The sequence below is a fragment of the Elgaria multicarinata genome, chromosome 2, assembly GCF_023053635.1.
Source record: "Elgaria multicarinata webbii isolate HBS135686 ecotype San Diego chromosome 2, rElgMul1.1.pri, whole genome shotgun sequence".
In the NCBI taxonomy this organism is placed as follows: domain Eukaryota; kingdom Metazoa; phylum Chordata; class Lepidosauria; order Squamata; family Anguidae; genus Elgaria; species Elgaria multicarinata.
In genome coordinates, this window is record NC_086172.1 from 174,567,085 (window position 1) to 174,592,954 (window position 25,870).

General features: G+C 47.4%; 2 protein-coding genes across 3 annotated transcripts in view; both read right to left on the reverse strand.

Annotated features, from left to right (window-relative positions):
* Positions 1 to 25,870, reverse strand: part of JKAMP (JNK1/MAPK8 associated membrane protein) — a 405,493-nt gene that overhangs the window by 33,183 nt on the left and 346,440 nt on the right. The gene's annotated exons all lie outside the window — the stretch shown is intronic.
* DAAM1 (dishevelled associated activator of morphogenesis 1) overlaps positions 13,609 to 25,870 on the reverse strand; it is a 231,023-nt gene continuing 218,761 nt past the window's right edge. For both annotated transcript variants that reach the window (XM_063118186.1, XM_063118185.1), the window contains 3 exons: positions 24,021 to 24,152; positions 19,443 to 19,613; positions 13,609 to 17,701 (listed from right to left, as the gene is read on the reverse strand). In XM_063118186.1, coding sequence (XP_062974256.1) covers positions 17,492 to 17,701; positions 19,443 to 19,613; positions 24,021 to 24,152 — 513 coding nt within the window. In that variant the 3' untranslated portion in view covers positions 13,609 to 17,491. The remainder of the gene's footprint in view (positions 17,702 to 19,442; positions 19,614 to 24,020; positions 24,153 to 25,870) is intronic.

Genomic DNA, 25,870 nt, shown 5'->3' on the forward strand with positions numbered 1-25,870 from the left:
TTCCAGGCAGGGAAGAGCCTGAACGGCTGTCCGTTATAAAATTGTAAGTGCCCCCCTCAAAAAAATATATGCATAGACTTGAAAAAGCTGATACCTATTCAAAGGTAGGGTGACCACATGGAAAGGAGGACAGGATTATTATTATTATTATTCCCACCATTTTTCCTCCAAGGAACCTAAGGTGGCGTTCATAATCCTCTTCCTCTCCATTTTATCCTCACAACAACAACCCTGTGAGGTAGGTTGGGCTGAGAGTCTGTGCCTGGCCCAAAGTCACCCAGTGGGTTTCCATGGCTGAGTGGGGTCTAGAACCCGGATCTCCTGACTCCCAGTCCAACACCTTAGCCACTACACCACACTGGGTTCCTGCATCTTTAACAGTTTAGAGAAAAGAGAATTTCATCAAGTGTCATTTGTACATATGCAGCCCCTGATGAAATGCTCTCTTCATCACAACAGTTAAAGTTGCAGGAGCCCTGCCCCCTTTTGTATCTGGTCACTCTAGTATAGCTAGATGAAGAGGGAATTTCACCAGGTGCTGCATGCATACAAATGTCACCTGCTGAAATTCCCTTTTCTATGCAACTGTTAAAGATGCAGGAGCCCTGTCCTCCTTTCCATGGGGTTAGTATATCAAAGAATAGAAAAGTTCATTGCACACTGTGACTAACTTGCTATCCTTTGCAGAAGTGTTTTGTGGGGAGGGAGGGTGCAGAACTGCCGTTACTCCTACGCGTCTTCCCAGAACCTAACAATTCTTCTGACGCAAACACAGCTGGGGTTTTGTGCAGGGTGTGTACGTCTGTTGTTGGTGCACTGCCCCGTTTCTTGCAGTGCAGAAAGACGACCCTTTCTCAGCAACAAATTGGACACAAGTATGTAGCTTCCATTGCAGCTGTCCCCAAACTGACCCCATCCAGATGTGCTGGACTACAGCTCCCAGAATTCCCCCAGCCAGCAGTGTGGTCCAACACATCTGGACAGGCCCAGGTTGGGGAAAGTGACTCCATTACACTGATGGACGACAGGGCTATGAAGAGCCACTGTTGTGATGGATGCAGGTTGCTTCTAGCATCAGAGGCGGCGGGGCTCCGGGTACCAGTTGCCTTCGTGTCCTTGTTCTGGGCTTCTCCCAGTCAGTTGGTCGGCCACTGTGTGAGCAGAATGCCAGACTAGGTAGACCTTAAGAACATCAGCTGAACCCTGCTGGATCAGACCAAGGGTCCCCCTAGTCCAGCAGTGGCCAACCAGCCGTGGACCAGGAATTCACAAGCAGGACACGGGTGCAATAGCACCTTCCCGCCCTTGTCCCCCAGCAACGGGTGTATATAGACTTACTGCCTCTGATACCGGAGGTAGCACATAGCCATCAGGACTAGTAGCCATGGCTAGTTTTCTCCTCCAGGAATTAATCCACCCCCCTTTCAAAGCCATCCAAATGGGTGGCCATCCCCACATCTTGTTGTAGTGAGTTCCACAGTGTGAAGCAGTCCTTCCTTGTATCTGTCCCGAATCTCCCACTTTAGCCTGATCCAGTGCAGCTCGTACATTCTTACGACGCCCACGGGGAAGCCCTTGGCCGTCGGCTGCGACGCCAGGGGGGGAGCTGGTGAATCTTCCCCGAGTTTCAGTCAGAGCTCAAAATTTTTGTGACCTGCCCAGAGGGCTTTGGCTGTTGGGCAGTATAGAAATTAATTAATTTAAAATAATAAATAAAGGAGCTATCCAAGATTCAGCTCAGGTGACTCCTCTAGAGTGCTTACTGGTTCTGGCCGAAACCCAGAGCAGATTCACCCCCCCTCTGACATCAGAGCCACCAGCCTCGACTCTGACTTATTTCCAAGTTTGATTGGGGTTGGGGGGGGGCAGTTCTATATCCCACTCACAAATAGTCGGTTTATTCTAAAAAGCAGGTGTGGGGGCATAATTTTATTTATTTATTTATTGTATTTGAATACTGCCCCATAGCTGAAGCTCTCTGGGCAGTTCACATAAAATAGGAAAGGAAAGGAACCTCTCGTGCAAGCACTGAGTCATTACTGACTCTTGGAGGGACGCCAGCTTTCGCTGACGTTTTCTTGGCAGGCCTTATAGCGGGGTGGTTTGCCGTTGCCTTCCCCGACATAAAATAACACCACTGAATTGTGGCCAACACAGAAGAGCCAGGCAGCGGTACCCAATACCGGCGTTTATCTTATTAGGAAAACGGCAGGAAAGAAGGCGTGGGTGTGCCGAATGCCTCCAACTGGCCCTTTGGGGTCCCTGTAAGCACCCCCCACCCCATCTCCCCTACGAGGGAAGGTTACATCAACTGGGATTGTTTAGCCGGGAAAAAAGGAGGCTAAGGGGAGACATGATAGAGGTGTACAAAATTACGCAAGGTATTTATTTTATTTATTTATTTTATTACATTTATATACCGCCCCACAGCCGAAGCTCTTTGGGCGGTTTACAATAATTAAAAATAGTAAACATTAAAAGTATACAAAATTTTAAAAAACGTAAAAAACAGTATAAAAACAACAGTATCCATTTAAAAACAACAATTCTGGGGTCCATTAAAAACAAACTTAACGTTGTTAAATGCTGTTGAAATGCCTGGGAGAAGAGAAAAGTCTTGACCTGGCACCGAAAAGATAACAATGTTGGCACCAGGCGAGCCTCATCGGGAAGATCATTCCACAGTCGGGGGGCCACCACTGAAAAGGCCCTCTCCCTTGTTGCCATCCTCCAAGCTTCCCTCGGAGTAGGCACTCGGAGGAGGACCTTAGATGTTGAGCGCAGTGTACGGGTAGGTTCATGTCGGGAGAGGCGTTCCGTCAGGTATTGCGGTCCCAAGCCATGTAGGGCTTTATAGGTATGGAGAATGTGGCTAGGGAGACATTTTTCTCCCTCTCCCATAATACTAGAACCCGGGGTCACCCCATGAAGCTGATTGTGGGGAGATCCAGGACAAATAAAAGGAAGGACTTCTTCACACAGCGCATAGTTAAATGATGGAACTCACTACCACAAGATGTAGTGATGGCCACCAATCTGGATGGCTTTAAAAGGGGGTTGGATAAATTCCTGGAGGCAAAGGCTATCAATGGCTTCTAGCCCTGGTGGTTGTGTGCTATCTCCAGTATTCTAGGCAGTAAGCCTATGTGCACCAGTTGCTGGGGAACATGGGTGGGAGGGTGCTGTTGCACCATGTTCTGCTTTGTAGGTCCCTGGCTGATGGCTGGTTGGCCACTGTGCGAACAGAGTGCTGGACTAGATGGAGCCCTGGTCTGATCCAGCAGGGCACTTCTGATGTTCTTATGTTCAGGTCTGTGCGCACCCCTCCCACTTTTTTCTGAAGCTACAAGGGCCTCTTGGTGTGGCAGGGGCCACCCACAGGGCCCTTGCTACAACGGGTGAATTTGCCGGTGGTACCCTGGCGGTTTCCCCTTTAAAATTCACTGCTGAGCAAAGGAATGGGGCAGCAGTAGCTACGCTCACCTGCTCCCCCTTTCTGGTGATTCTGTGGTATACCTCCCCCCCCCCCCCCCGTTCACCTAGCTGGACTCTAAGAGTGCTGTACCACACACCAGCCCCAGGCCATGACGGTAAAGTAGACAGAGGCCCCAAGTGCCTCAGCGCCCCATTGAGTGACGCATTTTAAAATAATGGGTGACTGTCTGTCTTCCATCCTAGCAGTGGGGCTGTGGCTGAAGTCAAATCTGCTACAAGCATCTTAGGTGTGCTGCTGCTTCTGAGACCAACCCTGGGATGGGTTCCACCAATACTGGCAGGCCTACCCAGATGAATGTGAAATCAAGAATTTTTAAGATGTGTTGATTTGTTGTACTAATGTTGTTCCGCGCCTCGATCCAAAGGGAGAGGCGGGTAATAAATAAATAAATAAATAAATAAATAAATTATTATTATTATTATTATTATTATTATTATTATTATTATTATTATTATTATTATTATTATTATTATTTTGCTCTGGGGATCTGTCCACTGGAGAGTTCTTTCTATCTCCCCCCCAGCGGCATCAAGGGAACTGCCCCCCCCACCATGAACCTTTCAATATGAACTCGTTTCAAACGCAAACAGAGAAGACGAGATGTGTGTGTCCTTTTTGCAAGTGTGACATTATTTTGTGAGAAGAAATAAACGGAGCATTTTTCCTTTTTTTTTTTTACTGCAAGAGACTAAAACATGTTTTCTATAGAGATCTCGAAGCCTTAAAACTTATTAAGCACATCAAGATTTGAGCCTCATTTCGGGGCTAACGTGTTGGCAAGAAAATGTCGTTTTTATGTGTAAGCATTCCACACAAACCCCACACCCCAGGAGAAGGAGAAGAGCGCTTCTGAACGGTCTTGCTGAAAGGCTTTTACAGCTTCATATAAAATAACACCGACAATGAAAAGGGACAAACGTCAGCATTTAGAATTCATTCAAACGGTCAAGGCTGCATTCCTTTGCACACTTAACTGGGAGTGAGCCCCATTGAAAAGGAGGAGCTATATGGTAGTGGCAGAATGTCTGCTTTGCATGTAGACGGTCCCAGCTTTGCTTCCCCAGGAAAGTGTGTGTGTGTGGGGGAAATCCTGCTTGAAGCCCTGCAAAGCTGGTGCCAGTCAGTGAGCTTCTCTACATGAGTGATTTATTGCACATTCATGATTGGCCACTAACAGAAGTTTGTGGGTCTTTTAGATGACGTCGTCAACCTCCAGGATGTCGCCTTTGCTCCCCCCCCTTATCCTGCTTTTAAAAACACAGATAACCTTTTTTTAAAAAGTGCAAAATCAGCCCTGAGTAAAGTTGGCATTGTGTTATAATTCCACCACTAGATGGTGCTGTTTTTTTAAAAGTGAATGGAGCCTGCAGAGAGAGGAAGTATTCAGTTCAAACCAAGTGGCTGCCCATGTAATTGAGCTCTTTGTAACTCCATAAAGAAAGTGGAAGCAGAAAGCCCTGGAAAGGCAGTAGGATTTTTTTTAAAAAAAAATGTAGGGAAGCTCGGCATCAACAATACTGCACTTATTTTTATTTGTGGGGATTTTAATGCCTGAATAGGAGCAACTTCAGAGGGTCTTCTGCATCCACAGAGCTGGAAGATATTTTCCTAACAGCCCATATGTCCATGGATAGTAAATACAATAAGCAGGGATTAAAGTTTCTGGAATTTCTATATTATCATAATCCAGCCTTCCTCAACCTGGGGCTCTCCATGGGAATTCCGTGGACCAGTCGAGAGGTCATTATACTTATTTGAGCAAAGGAGGTGGTAGTGTGATTGACCATGTAATGGTGTCACCAACATTTCCCTTCGTAAGCACTTTTTAAGTGCTTGGCCGTACTGAAAGTGACCACCTCCCAAGACTAGTGTCTCTCCCCATTAATTGAACGAGCATCATTGAATGAAACTAAATTTGACTGGCGAAATGCTGGGTGAGAGAAGACTAAAATGGTCTTCAAAATTGAGCAGTAATATCCAAGAAAAAAATCACAGAGCCATCATATGATAAATTTGCGCCAATCATTTTGGGATATATCTGCAAATCATATCGGCTTTAGCTAGACCTAAGGATTATCCCAGGCAAATGGAGGGGTCGTCCCTGCCTGCTCCCGGGATCCCCTGTGTGTCATTTGGATGCACAGGGATGATCCCGGGACGATAGGCCTGGTCTAGCCATGGCCATAGATGCCTTTCAACAAATTATCACAGAATTCAGGCCCTTTTTTTTAACATCTGCAAACAAAAGCCCATTGACACCATACTCTAGCTGGTTTGATGCCAAATGCATCTGACCCGAAAAATAAGGGTTTCTTGTAACAAACCACTAGAGGAATCCCCAAGAATTATCCCCCCCCCCCCAAGATGAAACTTCAATTAAGTGGTGCACAAAAGAGAAAACCTCAGCACTTATGGGGTCTTAATGTCTTGCCGGCTAAGCAATGGAAGGGCCAAGGCGGCACCGTTATTGGGCTGTGCTTAGGGCATCAGCTGGCCTTAATCCGGCCCTGGACTTAATGGCCTGTTCGGCACGTGCCGGCATCATGCCAAGCACCCAGATCAGTTGAGTGGGAAATAGCCTGCTATCATTAAAGCAGGATTTGGCTATGAGAAACAGCGACACGCCCCTTCCCACATTACCAACTCTGATCTCCCTTTCTCCCACTTTCAAAATTGATATTTTAACCACTTTTTCCCAGGGTTGATTATGTTCCTCTGTAAAAGTACCGCACACGTTGCAGGCAAGTTCTGCCAGTGAAAACGCATAAAGAAGGCAGCTCTGCCCACTAGGTGGCACTGCAGCTTTTTGGTACATGCCGTACTTATCACATAACCTTGTTTAAATTAGTGTCCCCACCACCACCACTTTTTTCTTTTCTTTTATAGGGACACAAAATCTTTCCCAAGCATTCCCACCAACACAGAGGATTCTCTTGAGAAAGTAAAGGAAATCGTTTACTTTCATTTTTTAACGTACACCTTTTCTTTAGTATGTGTTTTTTTAATGTGCTGGAAGAGCTTGTGGGATTGAAATTTGCCATGGGCTTCATTACGATGAATTTATGAACATAAATGGAGGCTTTGCTGTAGCAAGCAAGCAAGCAAGCAAAAAGCAGTAGTGTAGATCCTGCCTTATTCCTTGTCTGCCACCAAAGCCCATCCCATAATTCTGGAAGCTGGTTATGATTGCAAATCTGGCGATGAAAAGGCACATGGGCAAAGGCATTCGTTGTTATGATGTCACAGGTGTGGTGTAATGGCTAAAGTGTTGGCCTGGGAGTTGGGAGATCCGGGTTCTAGTCCCCACTCAGCCATGGAAACCCACTGGGTGACTTTGGGTCAGGCACAGACTCTCAGCCCAGCCTACCTGGCAGGGTTGTTGTTGTGAGGATAAAATAGAGAGGAGGAGGATTATGTACGCCACCTTGGGTTCCTTGGAGGGAAAAAGGTGGGACATAAATGCAATAATAAATAAATAGATAAAATTAAAAAAATGTGCCAAGCTAATCTTGCAGTGAAAAGCCTTGATTCCAATCCAACCTCGCTGGAGAAACCCTGTGGACTTTGGTGTGTGCATGTGCATATTACAAATGTATTTTGCACCTGTGCTCTGCAGTGGACCCCTTTGACATCTGACCCAGGACACAGAACTTGTCCCCAACATGTGCTGATATGAAAGGGAGCCAGGGCAAACCGTAGTCCCTGCATCGTGTAGACACCCTAGATGCACACACACATTTAAAAATATTTCTTGGCCGCCTTTTAAGGCACAAACCCTCTCAGAACAATGTACATAGGTGTACGTCTACACACATAGAATCATAGAATAGCAGAGTTGGAAGGGGCCTACAAGGCCATCGAGTCCAACCCCCTGCTCAAGGCAGGAATCCACCCTAAAGCATCCTTGACAGATGGTTGTCCAGCTGCCTCTTGAAGGCCTCTAGTGTGGGAGAGCCCACAACCTCCCTAGGTAACTGGTTCCATTGTCATACTGCTCTAACAGTCAAGAAGTTTTTCCTGATGTCCAGCCGGAATCTGGCTTCCTTTAACTTGAGCCCGTTATTCCGTGTCCTGCACTCTGGGAGGATTGAGAAGAGATCCTGGCCCTCCTCTGTGTAACAACCTTTTAAGTATTTGAAGAGTGCTATCATGTCTCCCCTCAATCTTCTCTTCTCCAGGCTAAACACAGACACAGACACACAGACACACACACACACACACAGAGAGAGACACACACACACTTGAGAGCAGTTGAGGCAGGTGGCTCTGATGACAGCGGTGCTGTGAATCTGTCCTGGGTTTCAGTCAGAATACTAAAGGAGCTATCCAAGTTGCTGAACCTAGAATCATAGAATCGTAGAGTGGGAAGCGGCCTCTAAGGCCATCTAGTCCAACCCCCTGCTCAATGCAGGAATCCACCTTAAAGCATCCCTGACAGATGGCTTTCCAGCTGCCACCTGTCCAGCCTCATGGAGGACTTGTAATGTTCTTACTACATGGAAGCGTGCAAAGATCATGACCAAATACCTTTTAGGATAAATGGACGGCGAGACTTTCCCTATTCTCAGGTGCCTGTTTGGAAAAGATTCTCAGAAAAGAATTACCACAGGCTGCCACCAGTCAGGTGTAACCTCCTTGGCTAGCGGAAAGCCACCTGGTGGCCTCCAGATGTTTGGGATGACGACTGCCATCAACCCTGACCATTGGCCATGCTGGCTGGGGCTATCATCCCAAACATCTGGAGGCTACCAGGTTTCCTATCCCTGCCCCAGGGTGACAAAGATGTGGGGAGCGGGTGAGAAGGTCTACGGACAAGGACTCTTCACCCAGCGCAGCTCCAGGGGTGAGGAATTAGGAAAGAAGCCACGAACTCTCCCTGGAACACAAGAGGTAGCTTAGTAACAGTGCAGTCTTAGCAGACAGGGAAGATTTTTAGTGAGAATTCAAAAGAAATATGGGTTTGAATGAATGAAGCCAAATAGCAAAATACAGAATGTTTGGGGGGGGGAAATGGTTGGAGGGGGGAGGAAGACAATACTTCTCATTCAGAGACTATCAAACTTTTTTTTTTCTAAATTGATCATCTAACTTAGCTAGCCACATTTACCTTCTTTAGTATGGTCTTGGCTTTGAGAGCATATGTAGAGGGTCTTGCAGGAAAGCGGTTCTGAGCACATGCAAGTCCTTGCAGAGCAACTTGGCTCACCTGATTCCTAGGAAACAAAGGATGTGAGGGGATGCCCCACATATTTATAGGGTTTTGAGGCCAATGAAATCTGCTCCCTTAACAGAGACGTTGGGCCTGTTCTGAAGACACCTTAAACCATGGCTTTATCCATGGTGGTTAAGCCAGAAAGGCAGGCTGTGTTCAGAAGACTCCTTAAACCATGGCTTTATCCATGGTGGTTAAGCCAGAAAGCCAGGCTGTGTTCAGAAGACACCTTAAACCACGGCTTTATCCATGGTGGTTAAACCAGAAAGGCAGGCTGTGTTCAGAAGACTCCTTAAACCATGGCTTTATCCATGGTGGTTAAGCCAGAAAGCCAGGCTGTGTTCAGAAGACACCTTAAACCATGGCTTTATCCATGGTGGTTAAGCCAGAAAGGCAGGCTGTGTTCAGAAGACACCTTAAACCATGGCTTTATCCATGGTGGTTAAGCCAGAAAGGCAGGCTGTGTTCAGAAGACTCCTTAAACCATGGCTTTATCCATGGTGGTTAAGCCAGAAAGCCAGGCTGTGTTCAGAAGACACCTTAAACCACGGCTTTATCCATGGTGGTTAAGCCAGAAAGGCAGGCTGTGTTCAGAAGACTCCTTAAACCATAGCTTTATCCATGGTGGTTAAGCCAGAAAGCCAGGCTGTGTTCAGAAGACACCTTAAACCATGGTGAATAAGGCTTTCACCATAGTTAAAGCTGTGGTTTAAGGTGTCGTCTGAACACAGCCCGGGTGACCTTCGGACCAGTGGAGGGAGAAGCTCCATTGCTGATGCAAGTCGTCTAGGTAGCCGATCCAAGTTATGCAAATGTATTCATTTATCGCATCTTCCTAATGGCTCTGAACTGCCATTCCAAAAGAGCCAACGAATCGGCCTATTGTAAAACAAGGAATTAAACAGGGAGTGTAGCAGACGTAAAACCCGGGCTCTAGGTGGCACTGTTGGTTCACATCAGAATACAGGGGATTCATCACACACCTTGCTTGCATCTGGTCTCCCTATTGGCTCTTTCTCATATTCCAGAGCCAGAGTCCTGGGAAAGTAATCACAGCGCTGCTGTTTGGAACAACGGCTGTCCTCTCAGCGATGCCCTCCATCTTTTAATTAAGATCTGATCGACTCGCCCAAGAGGCGTTGCCCACAAACTCCACCTTGCAAAATCCACATGTATTTGCAGAGCAGCAAAAAAAACGCTCTGAAAAACCACACACTGTGACGCTGCTGCCTCCGCTCGCCCACCGCACCCCACAAAGGTGTGGTGCGAGAGGTAACTGGTTCGGTCTGCTGCAGCTTCTGCCGAGGCTGCCTTCGCATCCCCGCAAAGTCAAATCCAAAGCCCTGATTCAGTCGAACCGCCTCAGGGCTCTGAGTTGGCAATGAAGTAACTGAGCCAGAATCGAACTGAAGCCACCCACCCGCTCACACCTTGCCTACTACTAGTGTCGAGTGGGGGTTGGAACAAGTAGTAAGGTGGAATTATGGCAGTGTCACAGAATCATGGCAGAATAGAGTTGGAAGGGTCCCATAAGGCCATCAAGTCCAACCCCCTGCTCAATGCAGGGATCCACCTTAAAGAGTGTGAGTGCAAGGGCTAGGGTGGCCAGGTGTTCTAATTTAGAGAGGACAGGTCCTCTCTGAAGACCTGCCAGAGGTCAATCCTCATTGACCCTGTTCAGATGACACACTAAGAGACGGTGGTTAAGCAGTTTGAGCTAAACACTGGGCCTGTTCAGATGTTCAGATTTAGGCTCTGTGGTTAGCAAAACTGTGATTGGCCCTGTTCAGAAGACACCTTAAACCACGATGTTAACAACAAAAAAGGCTTAACCACCATGGTTTAAGGTGTCTTCTGAACAGGGCCATTCTCTGAGGTTAGCACTAACCACAAGCTGTGTTGTCGCACACAACACTTTAAGCCAGGGTTAGAGCCGCTAACCCTGCTGAAGGTCCGACTGGTGTGTGAGTGAGCAGGGTTGAGCAAAACGCATCACACAAGACACCTTAAACCCTGCTTCTTAACCAGAAGCCATAACCAGAAGGGTTTAAGGTGTCTTCTGAACAGGTTCATTATGGCTTAGTGTGGCTTGAAACATCAGGATGCACATTTTAAAAAAATAATGTGGGTGTGTTGTTTATTTACTATTGGAACTTTGATACTCGTTAGGCTTGGATGGTGTGCATTCTGTGTGTTTACTCAGAATCAACTCTTGAAGGATCCAACGGGGCTTACACAAAGAGGCTCCTTGTGCTTAAACAGCTTCCAAAACGAGATACAATGAGAACACCTGCTTTTATTGGGCCTCAATTCATACCACATGTTTATGGCGTGTTAGATCCTGTAAAACTGAATGATGCATGGATCTAGGACGTGTGTACTGTGGAGTTGAAGCCATTTAGCCACACCGGTTGCAACTTCTCTGGGCAAGGAGGTAAGGGCCCAGAGGGAGTGGGATCAGTGGAGGCTGGTGGCTCAGATGTCAGTGGGGCGCTAAATCCATCCCGGGTTTCAGTCACACCTCCAAAGGAGCTATCCAAAGTGTGAGGCCTTTACCCCATCATGGTGAGCTCTAGGCAAAGCACCTTGGGTAGCTCCTTCAGAGTGTGTACTGCTTCTGACTGAAACCCGGTGTGGATTCACTGCCCCACTGACTTTGGAGTCACCAGCCTCCAGTGGTTGGGCTGTCACTTATTTCCTCCAACTTCTGCTTAGGTATTCATCCCAGTGTTTCTCAGCTATCTAAATGCAGAGGCGGGTAAGAAATATTTATTATTATTATTATTATTATTATTATTATTATTATTATTATTATTATTATTATTATATTATTCATTAGCAAATGAAAAAAAAAGTTGCAAAAGACCATTTTACCATAACTAAGGAGAAGAAAGTGCCCATGCACATGCCTGGAGGATTTAGAATGTACCGGATAGGGTGACCATATGGAAAGGAGGACAGGGCTCCTGTTTCTTTAACAATTGCACAGAAAAGGGAATTTCAGCAGGTGTCATTTGAATGCATGCAGCACCTGTTGAAATTCCCTCTTCATCACAACAGCTAAAGCTGCAGGAGCCCTGACCTCTTTTGTATCTGGTCAAGAGGGCAGGTCTCCTGCAGCTTTAACTGTTTTGATGAGCAATGTGTTTCACCAGGTGCTGCACACATACAAATGACACCTGCTGAAATTCCCTTTCCAATACAACTGTTAATGATACAGAAGCCCTGTCCTCCTTTTCATATGGTCACCCTGGTACTGGGAGATTTGAGTCTTGCTAAATTGGTCCCTAGTCTTTCAGCGCCAGACCTAAAAGATACATTCGAGAGATGCTGAATATCGCTTCTGCAGTTTGTGTTTCCACAGTGATGCCACACAACAGTCTTGTACGTGATGCACATTCAATGTTTTTATGGGAGTGGAGGTGTTTTTGGCTTCTATACCATTTTCTATGACAGAACAAATTCTGTTCTTAAAACGGCAGTCCAGATGTTGTGTTTTTGGTAGGGTACTCCTGTGTCCCTTTATAAAGAAGACATGTATCCATCCAAATCTATGGTGCCACCACACTTAGGATACTGTGTACAGTTCCGGTCACCACACCTAAAAAAGGATATTATAGAGCTGGAAAAAGTGCAGAAAAGGGCAACTAAAATGATGAAGGGGCTGGAGCATCTCCCCTATGAGGGAAGGTTACATCAGCTGGGATTGTTTAGCTTGGAAAAAAGGAGGCTAAGGGGAGACGTGATAGAGGTGTACAAAATCATGCATGGTGTGGAGAATGTGGATAGGGAGACATTTTTCTCCCTCTCTCAAAATACTAGAACCCGGGGTCATCCCATGAAGCTGATTGGTGGGAGATCCAGGACAGATAAAAGGAAGGACTTCTTCACACAGCGCAGAATTAAATTATGGAACTCACTACCACAAGATGTCGTGATGGCCACCCATCTGGATGGCTTTAAAAAGGGGTTGGATAAATTCCTGGAGGCAAAGGCTATCCATGGCTACTAGCCCTGATGGTTGTGTGTGATCTCCAGTACTCGAGGCAGTAAGCCTGTGTGCCCCAGTTGCTGGGGAACATGGGTGGGAGGGTGCTGTTGCACCATGTCCTCCTTTGTTGGTCCCTGGCCGATGGCTGGTTGGCCACTGTGTGAACAGAGTGCTGGACTAGATGGACCCTTGGCCTGATCCAGAATGGCTCTTCTTATGTTCTTATCAGGTCATTCAATTCAAAATGGCTGTTTTCCACCATGTTACATACCACATTAACCATAGTGACATTTTTGTTTTTTAAAAATTACCCTATACTCTAGAAATGATTCTGGACAGCTGTGTTGTTATGTACACTCTTTATTGCATATTGCCATCTTTTTTTTTTTTTAATAAAAAAAATGTACAGTCTCATAACATAGACAGAATTTCCTGCTACCTAAAAAACATCATTGCACCTAGAAACCACTAAACGGTTTGCTACCACTAAGCTACATTAGTATACTTCAGTTTACAAACTATCACTTTTTTTGTCTCTTTTTTGTTTTTGGCATGAATAAAAAAATCTTTAAAATTACACACCCAGGAGAGACGCAAAGAGGAAATAAAACAAGGATGGAAGTGAGAGTGGCTAGTTCCACCAGCACCAGTCTAAATGTAGTTTGCAACAAATGGCACGTGGAATAATTTACCTGCACACAGACCCCTCAGTTAGGAAAAGGAACACACAGCGATGGCCAAGCGCAGCCCAGCAAAAAAGGCTTGTCGCAAAGTAAGGATGGTCTGGAAGCACAAGGAACGGTTGTCACCAACGCCTCGCCGCTTCGCCCAGCCTGCATCCCATGCATCACGGACTGCCGGAAATCCAGGGAGATCCGGAAATCCATCCTGCAACGTTGGGCTCATCTACACCAAGCAGAATATTCCACGATAAAAGTGGTATGAAAGCGGTATATAAGAGGCAGGAGCCACACTGCTGCTTTATAGCGGTATTGAAGTGCACTGACAACTGTTGGGGCCCATTGACACAGACCATAGACCGCTTTCGTACCACTTTCATGGTGTTATATCCTGCTTGGTGTAGATGTGCCACGGGCCCCAACAGTTGTCAGTGCACTTCAGTACCACTGTAAAGGAGTAGTGTAGATCCTGCAGTGCAGTTCAATACCGCTACAAGGCAGTAGTGTGGCTCCTGCCTTTTATATACCGCTTTCATACTGCTTTCATAGTGGCATATCTTGCTTGGTGTAGATGAGCCCATTGACACAAACTCACCTTTGAACACTTTTAACATTTTGTACAGCACAAACACAACTCCGTCAAGATCAAGCTGACTCAGGCTGATTTTTTTAAAGCACTAAATGCCAGAGGATTGTTTTTTTTTAGCCAAGATCCTGCAAAGTATCATGGTGATGTACTTGACTGCTGAACTCTCAGATCAGCTCCGAGTCCAAGTGAGAACCTTGTGTTAACTTCTGAACAGATCAGCTGCGAGCTTTCAAAACCTACAGCCAATTCACATGACCTCTTTTTAAGGCCTAAGATTTTATCTGCGTTGACGTTTTTCATCAACTGGATTGAAGCGGCGTTCATTATGCAACTGTCTTCTTGGACGCTCATTCATATCACATCTGAAATGGGCTCGCCTCCCCGCCCAGTGGGACGATAAACTGGTTGTGTGATGGGAGGTGCTCCTGCACACTCAACCAAACTGAACATCAACCCCAATGGGGATTGTATGGGTCAGAGTCCGTATTTCCACCATCATCCAATAAATACGACTGCAGGAAGTTGTGTATATTTTTGTGTGTATGTATGTAAATAGTTGTGAATTACATGAGGAAGAGCGAACAGCATTAAGTGCCCTTCTGGATGGTGCTGTTGGGGGACCAGTAATAGAATCATAGAACAGTAGAGTTGGAAGGGGCCTAGAAGGCCGTCGAGTCCAACCCCCTGCTCAATGCAGGAATCCACCCTAAAGCATCCCTGACAGATGCATGTCCAGCTGCCTCTTGAACGCCTCCAGTGTGGGAGAGCCTGCAGTCTTAACCAATACTATTCAAAACTGCAAGAGGCAGGCCCACACGGGCCATTGTACATTGGTGCATATAGCACATTCCACACAACCAGCTTCTTGTAATGAATGTGGGGTCGTCCTGGGGAAGGAATCCACTTTTCTCCCAGAATCATCTTGTGGGTCATGACTGGGCACAAGAAGTTGCTGACGTTTTTAGATGTCATTCTAAACCTGTTGGGCTGGGGGCCAGGTCTCTTGACCAGACTGAATGTTGCATGTGACAGGAGCACCGCCCACCCCACCCTGATTCCTGCTTTTTTCAAATTCAGGGGTTTGGTTTTGCTTTAATCTCAGTTCCTTTCAATGCAACCTTTTGATCAGCCAGAACTCTTTTTTTTTTTTGAACGTCAACACCCTAAACTTGTATCTGACCAAATTTCTTCCAGCTTTTATATATATAAAAGAGAGGCACTTTAGTTTAAGTAACAGTTGTGATCGACTGAGAAGCGAAGTGCTGTATTTGCACGGCGGCTCTCCGCAGAGGTTCAGCAGATCGCCGTTTGCATTCTTACTGCCTTACAAGCTGCTAGAAGAGCTACTGCACACATGGTGCATTGAAAAAGTTGTAATGAAGACAAACAAAACAGTAAAAAAAAGGAAAAAGCACACACACACACACACGCACACCCCTCTTTGACAGCTCTCTACAGTGTGATCTTCACAGCTTTCACATTGCACCAGGATCTGGGAGTTCCCGATACAAGAACTGTATTTTGTACAAACTCGTTTTATATAAAACCGCACATTTGCTGTACTGTACACGTGGAGAACAAAAATGCTTTTTCCAATTCTCCACCAGTTAACACCCTTTACAAGACAAAAAACAAAAACAAAACATGTTTCAAACAGCATCAACTATCTAGTGCAAGAGGGACAAAACTCAAAATCTCCACAGGAAAGAAAACAAACGGACATATTCCCATTCAATTTCAGATTACAATATAGCAATGATGGTATAAAAGTCACTGAGGAGAAAACCCACAAATAAATAAAAAGAAAACAAAAATGTAACAGTCCTCTATATTCTCTATAATTTAAGAATATTAAGCCATGCTATATAAAATTGGCATTTTTTAAAATTTTTCCAATTTTTTTTTTTTTGTATTACTATTTTTTAAATTATTAATTACTCCCTGAGCAATCTGGGTTGAGTAGATTTTGGACTGACATCTTGACAGGTAGTTCTGCTTAAAGATTTGCAAGAAAAACAACAGCAACACACTTTCAAGAAGGAATTTTCTTGGCTTTCCCCTCGCTACTCTGCACTTCAAATCAGGGTCCCTCGAAATTGGGCAGCCTTTGGGAACGCGGTCCTGCAGAAGTAGGTTGTGCGAAATGAAAACGCTCAAACCTGAGTGACTCCATGTGCCATCAACCCTTGCTCTGGGGGTGCTGCAGTTCATGGGGATCAATGGGGAGCGAACTGTACCAGCACACACACACACTCGCACGCACCCGCGGTCTGGCTGCCGTTCCAAGATCCATGCTGAGGCCCTCACCCCTCTGCTGAACTACAGACATAGCGAAGTTTAAGAAGTCGTCTGTCTGATGGGGATGGAAGCAGAGAGCCAGCGGCATTGAAAACCCAACTACAAATACTTGGATGCGCCTGTGCCAACTTCGACCATGTGTGGGAAGGACTCTAGATGGGGTCCAATGTTTACATGCATCTCCCAAGTCTCTTCTGGGATCATCCCACATCAGACCAGCGTTACAATATGGAACTGGCCCGAGCAGAGTCAATTCTGACTTATATTTACAGAGAATACAGTTTGTCCCGTTGGACAGGGACTGGCAAACAAAACAGAATTAACACAAAGGCTCTTTGTTCCCTCTAAAAGAAGAAAGCGAGAGAGACACCCAGCCACCCGCCAAATTCCCCATTGGTCTCCGATAAGAAAACAAGTGAATTCTACCTATGCACTGATACAGCAATGAGAAGCACCTCCAGAAGTCCAGAGGAGCTGGGAGAGTGACATTATCGCCTTTGAAGCAACAGAAGGGGAGTTGCAAAAAATGGGGGTTATGGAATACAACTGGACCAGCACAACAGTCACATGGGATGTTTCAAGTTTTGAGTCGCAACAGAAACAAATAATAGCTAGAGTTTCCCCGGAAATACAGTTCAGAACGGACAAGAGCAGTTTCCAATGGGCTTCGCTCTTGCCCCAACGGCGGCTGGTCACCCAAACTGGTCCATCCACGTCAACCTGCTCTTGTACAACATATCACAACTTGTTCCTCCTCCTGCTCTATATGTTTTTCACAACTGCCTTTACACCAAAGTAAAGGACCCCACAAGGAGTATGGTTTGGCATCTCTCATTTCCACTGCGGATGTTTTTGCTTCTTCTTCTTCTCTCTCTCTCTCTCTCCCTCTCCAGTGTTTGTGCTTTGACAGCAGAGAAGTTTTTGGAACGCCACCATAACTGATAGAAAAGGGAACACTCATTCATATCAGTCGTGCCTGGACATGCTTACCCAGAGGCGCCCACACTTCTGAACTCCATCCATCCAGCTAGAGTTGTATATACAGTACGTATGCTGTCTGTATATACGTGCTCCCGTTCTCTCTCTCTCTCTCTCACACACACACACAAGCACATACACACACACGCAAGAGAGGGAGAGTGCCACCGTGTGACAAAGTAGAAGGCAAAACAAACGGGCTTTTTCCATTGGTCAGTTTTTTTCTAAGACATTCTGAAAACGCCGTTCAGAAGTTGAGTTTCGTGACCGGCCTCTCGCGGCTGCCGTCCGCCAACGGGTTGGTGATGCGTTTGCGATTGCGCTTCAGTTTGGAAAGGTCTTTGTCGAAGACTTCGCCGGACCGTAAAGCGGAGACGAGGTCGTCGAACTCCCCGCCTTCTTCGCTGTTCTCTTTCGCCTTCCGAGCCTTGCGCTCCCGTTCACGCTGCTCTTTGAGCTGGGGGGGCGAGAGGAGAGGAGAGGACTGTTTAATGGCGGCTCTTACGGCCGGACACAGCCCCGATACGGACAACTGGCAACTGTTCGAACTATTGTGACTAAAGAAGGTGTGCAAGTGTGCGTGTCTGAAAGTGCGTGTGTGAGCGAGAGAGTGAGTGTGAGTGAGTGTGCAAGAGTGAGTGAGCATGGCTGTTTCTACACCAGCCTGAAAATGCGGGCTGGTCACGGCCGAGTCCCTGTGTGTCCAAATGACGCACAATGACTCCCAGGAGGAAGGAGGGATGAGTGTGGGTTTTCCCAGGGATAAATAATGCCTGGGAAAATCCGATTCTTCCCGTGGTCTTGGGATCATCCTGAGACTGCAGGAGGTGTGGCCACCCATCCTGGCTTCTTCCCTCCTGACTGTAGAGGGAAGGAACTGGGCCGGGGGAAATCGGGGGGGGGGGGAGGGGGAGCAGGGTCGGGGCTTCTTCTTTCTTTAAACTCACTTTTTGTTGGAGCACACGTGCGCTCAGCTTCTTTAAAAATTAATAATTTAAAAAATGGAGGGCGCAACGCTCTCCTTCCTTCCGGGATGTCGTGCCCGCGTGTGGACTAAGGGGAGGATTTCACGATCAGGATCTTGTGAGATCCTCCCTCTTCCTTCCCTCTACACTGGGCTGGTGTAGAAATGGCCCATGTGTGCAAGTGTGTGTGCATGTGGTTGTGAGAGAGAAAGAGAGAGTTTTAGTTTGTTAATCAGCTAACTGATGTTTTGAGAAAACACAGTAACTGGAAACTCCCACCCTCTTTTTCATAGTATGTATGTATAATATTTATATACTGCTCCCTATCCAAATATTTCAGAGCAGTGAACAACAATTAGAATAAAAACAGAATAAAAACACCTTAATAAAAATTAAATTTTTAAAATATCAAAGTTCTGATAAAACCGCAGCTGGTCCATCAAGGAAAGCTTTCAGGAGGCGCCGGAATCAATGCAACGTTGACGCCTGCCTGACCTCCAAAGGCAGGGAATTCCGTAGGACGGGGGCCACCACACTGAAGGCTCTTCTCCTGCTGGACTCCAATCTATCTCATACGGTAGACTGAGACCTGGCTTTGCAAACTGCTTGAGGTGCCACGATAGTTGTGTGTCCTTCTCAGCACTCAGCTAGACTAGAAAAAGTGATGCCGAGGCTCAATTCTGTCTGGGAATGCCTCTTTCTGATCTGGAAGCCCATCTTCCAAACCCCTGAATATGTGGCCGTTCCCTGTCATTCTGTCAGTGGCGAGGGAAGTGCAGAGTGCTCAACTCTGACGCCGTATATTGAACCCTGGCATCAGGAAGGGTGCTGAGGCTGAGCACTGGTGGTGCTGGAAGTACGGCCTTCCCAGAGTCCTCCATTTGAGGCCTTTGGTGACTCGTGTTACTGAATTACGAGCCCCTTGGACGGGTTGTGTCTCAGGGGCAGAGCACTCGCTTGGGATACAGAAGGGCCCGGTTTCACCTCGTCGTTTCCCACATAAGGACCCCATTTAAGAGACCTTTTCCTAACAAGGCCTTGGAAAATTGCTGCCAGTCAGAGCAAGTAACCTGGGGGTAGATGTGCTAACGGCCCAACTCTGTACAAGGCGGCTCCCCATGTTCATAAATGGTACAAACTACGCTCCTTTTCAGAGAAGGGCTGTCCATAATGAACGGCGCAGAGCCAGGCTCCTCCCACGCTAGAAGGTCCCGGGGCGCTCTTCCGCCCTACCTGTGCTTCCATGCGCGCCCGTCGCTCTTCCTCCTCCTTCCTCTTCCGCATGTTTTCATTCTCCTGTTTGGCTTCGTTCACGGCTTGGAGGAACTGGTCGAAGATCCCGAAGAACTCGTCCGGCTGCGTCTTGCCGGCCTCTTCTCCGAAATGCTTCACTGCCTTGGCGAACTGTTGGAAGAAAACGGCCCGGGCTAATGGCAAAGCTCCCAGGACCCAACGCAGCCCTCTCCGTGTCTAATTAAGCCCTCTGGCATCTACCGTATTTCTTCGATTCGAAGACGCCATCGATTCGAAGACGCACCCCATTTTTAGAGATGTTTATTTGGGAAAAAAGGGCATCTTAGAATCGGAGAAATACTTCCCTCACCGCCCAGCCAACCTCCTCCCCCCCCCCCTCCGCGCTTTCTTCTAACGGTTGTGTCCTTTTCTTTTTTCCCTCTGTGCGAGAAGAAACCGCCGTTTGCGCGGGAAGAAGGGGGGGGGCGTTGAAACAAAGAGTAAACAATATTTTCAGGCGGGGAGAGAGAGGAGAAGACGCAATTAAGGAGCTAAAACGCTTAACTCTCCAGTCCCGCTCTTGACTTGTCTGTGCACCAGGGGACGACGACACGCGAGTAAGTCCCATGGAAATCGATGGGACTTGCGAATAAATTTGCCTAACAAAAAACCAGGCGCTTACCCTCCCAGCTCCTCCTCGCTCGCACGGCTCGAGGCTGCTGCAGGAGCTTCCTCTTTTCCTCTTACCGTATTGCTTCGATTCTAAGACGCCATCGATTCTAAGACGCACTCCATTTTTAGAGCTGTTTATTTAGGGGGGAAAGTGCGTCTTAGAATCGAAGAAATACGGTAATTAAGCGTCTCGTTATGGAGCAGGTTGTCCTCTTTCACGTCTGGCTTTAGGCCAGTGGCGTGGAAGCTGGTGCGTAACGTTTCAGGTTTCTATAACTAGGGGCTCATCTACACCAAGCAGGATATTCCACTATGAAAGTGGTATGAAAGCGGTATATAAAAGGCAGGAGCCACACGACTGCTTTACAGCGGTATTGAAGCGCACTGACAACTGTTGGGGCCTTTCTCTGTGCCTCTAAGCATGGAGAAAGGGACTTGGCTGCTCCTCCCAGCACTGGCCGAGCCCATGGCTTTGGGGGCCACGTGAAGCCCCAGGCCAGTGTCCACGTCCTCGCTGTTAGGCCCGATCTCAGAGCAAAGGGAGCAGTGGGGATGTGAACCCACACTCCTCAGCCCCTGTACGCCTGCTGTTATCTTTGATCTGAGAGTAGAGATAACAGTGGGGAGGGGCTTGGAGGCCAAGCACTGCCCCCCCCCCCCCCCGGTGGAACACAAGGAGGCTCCGTGGGCCAGATGCAGAAACTCCGCGGGCCACAGGTTCCGCATCCTTGATCTAAGGGTGTAAAAAGAGGATTTTGTGATGGCAGTGGAAGCCTCTTAGAATGATTGGCTGAGTGGTCACGTGCCAGAGCCATCTCAGGCAGCCATTACTGCTGCTCCTCCTAGATCATCCTGCCCCAACCTGGTGCCCTCCAGATGTGTTAAGATTATTATTATTATTATTTATTTATATAGCACCATCAATGTACATGGTGCTGTACAGCGTAAAACAGTAAATAGCAAGGCCCTGCCGCATAGGCTTACATTCTATTAAAATCATAGTAGAGCGATAAGGAGGGGAAGAGAATGCAAACAGGCACAGGGTAGGGTAAAACTAACAGTATAACAGTATAAAGTCCAAACAGCATCAAGTTTTAAAAGCTTTAGGAAAAAGAAAAGTTTTTAGCTGAGCTTTAAAAGCTGCGATTGAACTTGTGGATCTCAGATGTTCTGGAAGAGCGTTCCAGGCGTAAGGGGCAGCGCAATTCCCATCACTGCCGAGAGCGGTGGGCGCTCATGTCCTCATTGCCACTGTTTGGCCGCTCACGCATAAATAGCGATCTCCGCCAGATCAGAGGCATAAAAGGGGCCCTTTATGCCTCTATATCTTGTGGAAATGGCTATTCACGGCAGCCATTGTGTGCGAGATCACATCTGCACCCTTTCGGGATCCCAGCATTTACAAACAGCAGGGAGAAGTGGGCTGCTTGCAGGGGAAGCAGGCAGCTGCGGTGTGCTCGTGGAGCGGGCGGCACTGGGCGAGCGTCCATGCGAGCACCACCTAGCTCAGTGAGCCGGGTCCGGGGCTTTGGCCGCTCCTCAGTGCGATCACCGCCTTCCCCGCTGCCACTGCTGCCGTCCCCAAGGGTTTCGCCACCTTCTCCCCACGTGATGGCGCCCTCTCACACAATCGCCGGCGCCCTCTCGCGCTTCACGCAAGACGACACTGGCGATCACACGGGAGGACACGAGCGATCGCGCGAGGAAGGCGGCGATCCCGCTGAGGAGCAGCCAATGGCAGAGGCGAGGACATGTATAGCCTTTGCTCCTGGGCTCCGGTAAGTCCAGCCCTCCCAGGCACTGCATGCTGGGAGTTGTAGGCTGTACGGTGGCCTAGGGATGTGAGAGAAAATGGCGGATCCACCAGAAAATGGCTGTGATTCGGACTTCAAATCCGAGGCTCAAAGCTTGCACAGCCCTACTCTCCACCATTCCCCCCCTCACTCGTTAGAGCCCCCTGTCCTTCTTCAAAGGTCTGATCTGCCTCCTCCTCCTCCTCCTCCTCCTCTTCCACTTCGTCAACCACCACCGCCATTTTGAAGTCATCGAGGAAGTCACACCTCTGCTTTTGCTTAATGCCTTTTATTATCCAGCTCCTCTTTTTCTTTCTTCTTTTATTAACTCAGGAGCAATAAAACCAAGCCGAGCTCAATATTGCGGCACAGAAGATATAAAACTCAAACGCACGACAGCGAGAGGGAAAACTTGCACTTTCAACTTCCCTTTGAAGGCTTGCGCTGTTGTATGTTATTTATCGTTGCCACATGCTTCGAGATTGGAACCAAATGTGCTAGTGGAGCTTTTGAAAAGCAATTCTCCCGTCTGCTCCTCCCATTTTTTTTGAAGGAAACTGCGCCTGTCCAAGCAGGAAGTTTGTGGAAGCTACATTTATTTGTGTGTGTGCAAGCAATGTTCTGACTAAAATCAACATAAGACATAAAATCATAGAATAGCAGAGTTGGAAGGGGCCTACAAGGCCGAGTCCAATCCCCTGCTCAATGCAGGAATCCACCCTAAAGCATCCCTGACAGATGGTTGTCCAGCTGCCTCTTGAAGGCCTCTAGTGTGGGAGAGCCCACAACCTCCCTAGGTAACTGGTTCCATTGTCGTACTGCTCTAACAGTCAGGAAGTTTTTCCTGATGTCCAGCTGGAATCTGGCTTCCTGTAACTAGAGCCCGTTATTCCATGTCCTGCACTCTGGGAGGATCGAGAAGAGATCCTGGCCCTCCTCTGTGTGACAACCTTTCAAGTATTTGAAGAGTGCTATCATGTCTCCCCTCCATCTTCTCTTCTCCAGGCTAAACATGCCCAGTTCTTTCAGTCTCCCTTCATAGGGCTTTGTTTCCAGACCCCTGATCATCCTGGTTGCCCTCCTCTGAACACGCTCCAGCTAATACACACCAAGCAGGATATTTCACTATGAAAGTGGTATATAAGAGGCAGGAGCCACACTACTTTTATAGCGGTACTGAAGTGCACTGACAACTGTTGGGGCCCATTGACACAGACCATATACTGCTTTCATAGTGTAATATCCTGCTTGGCGTAGATTGCTTCTTGCCATTTTAGAGGTTGAGAAGTAGGCTGGGAATTAGAGGCCCAGAAGTAGGCTGGGAATTGGACTTGGGGCAGCCGTGTCAGTACTGACTGCAGGCCTGCAACTACTCAGCATTCTCCATTAACCACATTCCTTAGTTCATTCCCCATTTGATGCTCCATCCTGATGGGCCCACTGCCATGGTTCTTTGCTGTGTCCTGCATTCTCAGACTCAATAGCAGCAGGATGGTCGATTTGGCTAGAGTGCGACCAGATGCCAACCTGAGTAGGGTGACCCTATGCTCCTGTATCTTTAACAGCCAGATAGAATTTCAGCTAGTGTCCTTTGTAGGCATGCAGCACCTGGTGAAGTTCCCTCTCCATCGCAACAGTTAAAAGCTGCAGGAGCCCTACTCTAGAGTGACCAGATACAAAAGAGGGCAGGGCTCCTGCAGCTTTAACTGTTGTGATGAAGAGGGAATTTCACCAGGTGCTGCATGCATATAAATGTCACCTGCTGAAATTCCCTTTTCTATGCAGCTGTTAATGATACAGGAGCCCTGTCCTCCTCTGGTGACCCTAAACCTGAGTAGCAGACCTGTTTGACAAACGGTGACCATGCAGTGGCTGGCCAGAGCAAGAACTTAACAGGGGAAGGTTGGCCTATGGCGAACTGAGCATAAAGGGGAGGAAGCTCTTGGTTCAAGGGCCTGGCTCAGCTGGCAGCCTCAGGCAATTCTCTCGGCCTCAGTTAGCTGGTTGTATGACCAAATATGACCAAAACATCATGACCAAAACTGCAGATGCCATGTGAAAGCAGAAAGGCCTGCACCTGTGCAGCCCTCTGGTAATTCTGTTGGCTTCTTACCAGTTCTTTCGCTTCTCCCAGAAGATCCTCCACATCTGAGAAGCTGAAGCTGGCCAAAGTGATGAACTGGCTGACGACGGAAACAAACTTGTCTCCCGCACGGGAGGGCTGAGATTTCTGGTATTCCAACTCCTTCGGAGGAAAGAAATTCACTTGGTCACTGATGTTTAATGTCTGTAGGCATGTCTACACCGCCTGGCGATCCGGGAGACGATCTCGCGATATGCTGATTGCAAGATCCTCCCCTTTGTTCACACGTGACGTCCAGGGAGGAAGGGAGATGTCAGGTCCGCCATTTTGTTTTTATTGAAGATGAGCGCACGAGTGCACCAACAAAAAGGTTAGGTGTTTTTTTTAAAAAAAAATGTTCCCATTCCCCCCACCCTACCCCCGATGGCCATGGAGCACCTGAGGAGCTCTGTGCCTGGTTCTCAGCTCATTGTATTTGCTCTTGAGGAGCTGGAATGGAACCTGGACAGCTGCCCACACCTCCTGCAGTCTCGGGACGATCCCGAGACCACGGGAAAAGTCGGGATTAAACCTGTCCCAGTTATCCTGGGGAAATGGAGGGATCATCCCTCCCTGCCCCTGGGATCCCCTGTGTGTCATGTGGATGCACAGGGATGATCCCGGGGCAATCGCCAGGATAAGGCATGGTGTATAGTGTTACAAGGTAGCTTCTGTGAGCAGTACTGACTCCATTTTGAAACAACCCAAAACCCCACCTACAGACTGAGAGCATTCACAAAAGGCCTAGGTCAAGTAACCATTTCCTGATAGACTTCTTCAAATGCAAGCTAGGGGAGGCGACAGCCGACAGAAAGCTCTGGCGTGGGCTGGTCCATGAAGTCACGAAGAGTCGGAAAGGACTGAACGAATAAACAAAAAAAACTAAGCAGAATGTGAATGCTGGATGGCAAGTGTATGACTTGGTCATACACATGCTAATACAGCCCTGTTGCTGAACTCCAGATGGCATCAAGTACAGCCATCATCCCAAATCACCCTCTTTTGTTCCCATAGCAAGTAGATCTTTAGACAAGATCATACAAAAACCCTCAAGTTTGGGGGAAGAGGCTAGCTCTCTCTCTCTCCCTTTTGAACCAGAAACACAGAGCATTCTACACATTCCAGCTTACGAGAGCAAGCTGCCATGGGTGAGTGCTTTGCCTCACTGTATTCTTTTCCTCTTCACTTAAGACCAGGAGTTGCAACACTCCCCAGTTCTGGTCTACAGGAAAGGGCTGCAGCCCAAGGAAAGGTATATTGCCTTTAAAGATCCCCTCTACTCTTTCCCCTGCTGTCTGTGTGTGTATGCTCTTAAGTCTCAAAAAGTCTATTTTTCAGTCTTGAAACTGCTTCTAAGCTTCTACTTGCTCAGCTAATTTCCCCACAACTAGCTTGTGCCTTTGTATTTGTTTCAACCTCAATAATTGTGCCATTGTGGCGTTATCCCCTTCAGTGCTGTAAGTTTCTTGAGTAAGAATCGCCTTACTTAGCCACAGACACTCTATTGCCAATGTCAAAAGATTCCTTATAAGAGGGTGTAAGTCTCATTAGAATGTGTGCAAGTTTGTACACGGGTCTAATGAGAGCACATCACGTAACAATATACATGCCCACTGATGCATGCAGGCATAATGCCAGCTGGTGACTGGGACTGACAACCCCCCTGAATTGCTCAGGTCCAAGGCCAGTTCATCACCCACTCTGCTGGCAGCCTTGGGAGCTTTTCTTCTTATTTTAACTGCTGTGTGTGCGTAATTTTGGAAAGTTATTATTATTATTATTATTATTTATTTATATAGCACCATCAATGTACATGGTGCTGGGGGGAGGTTTAACCCTCC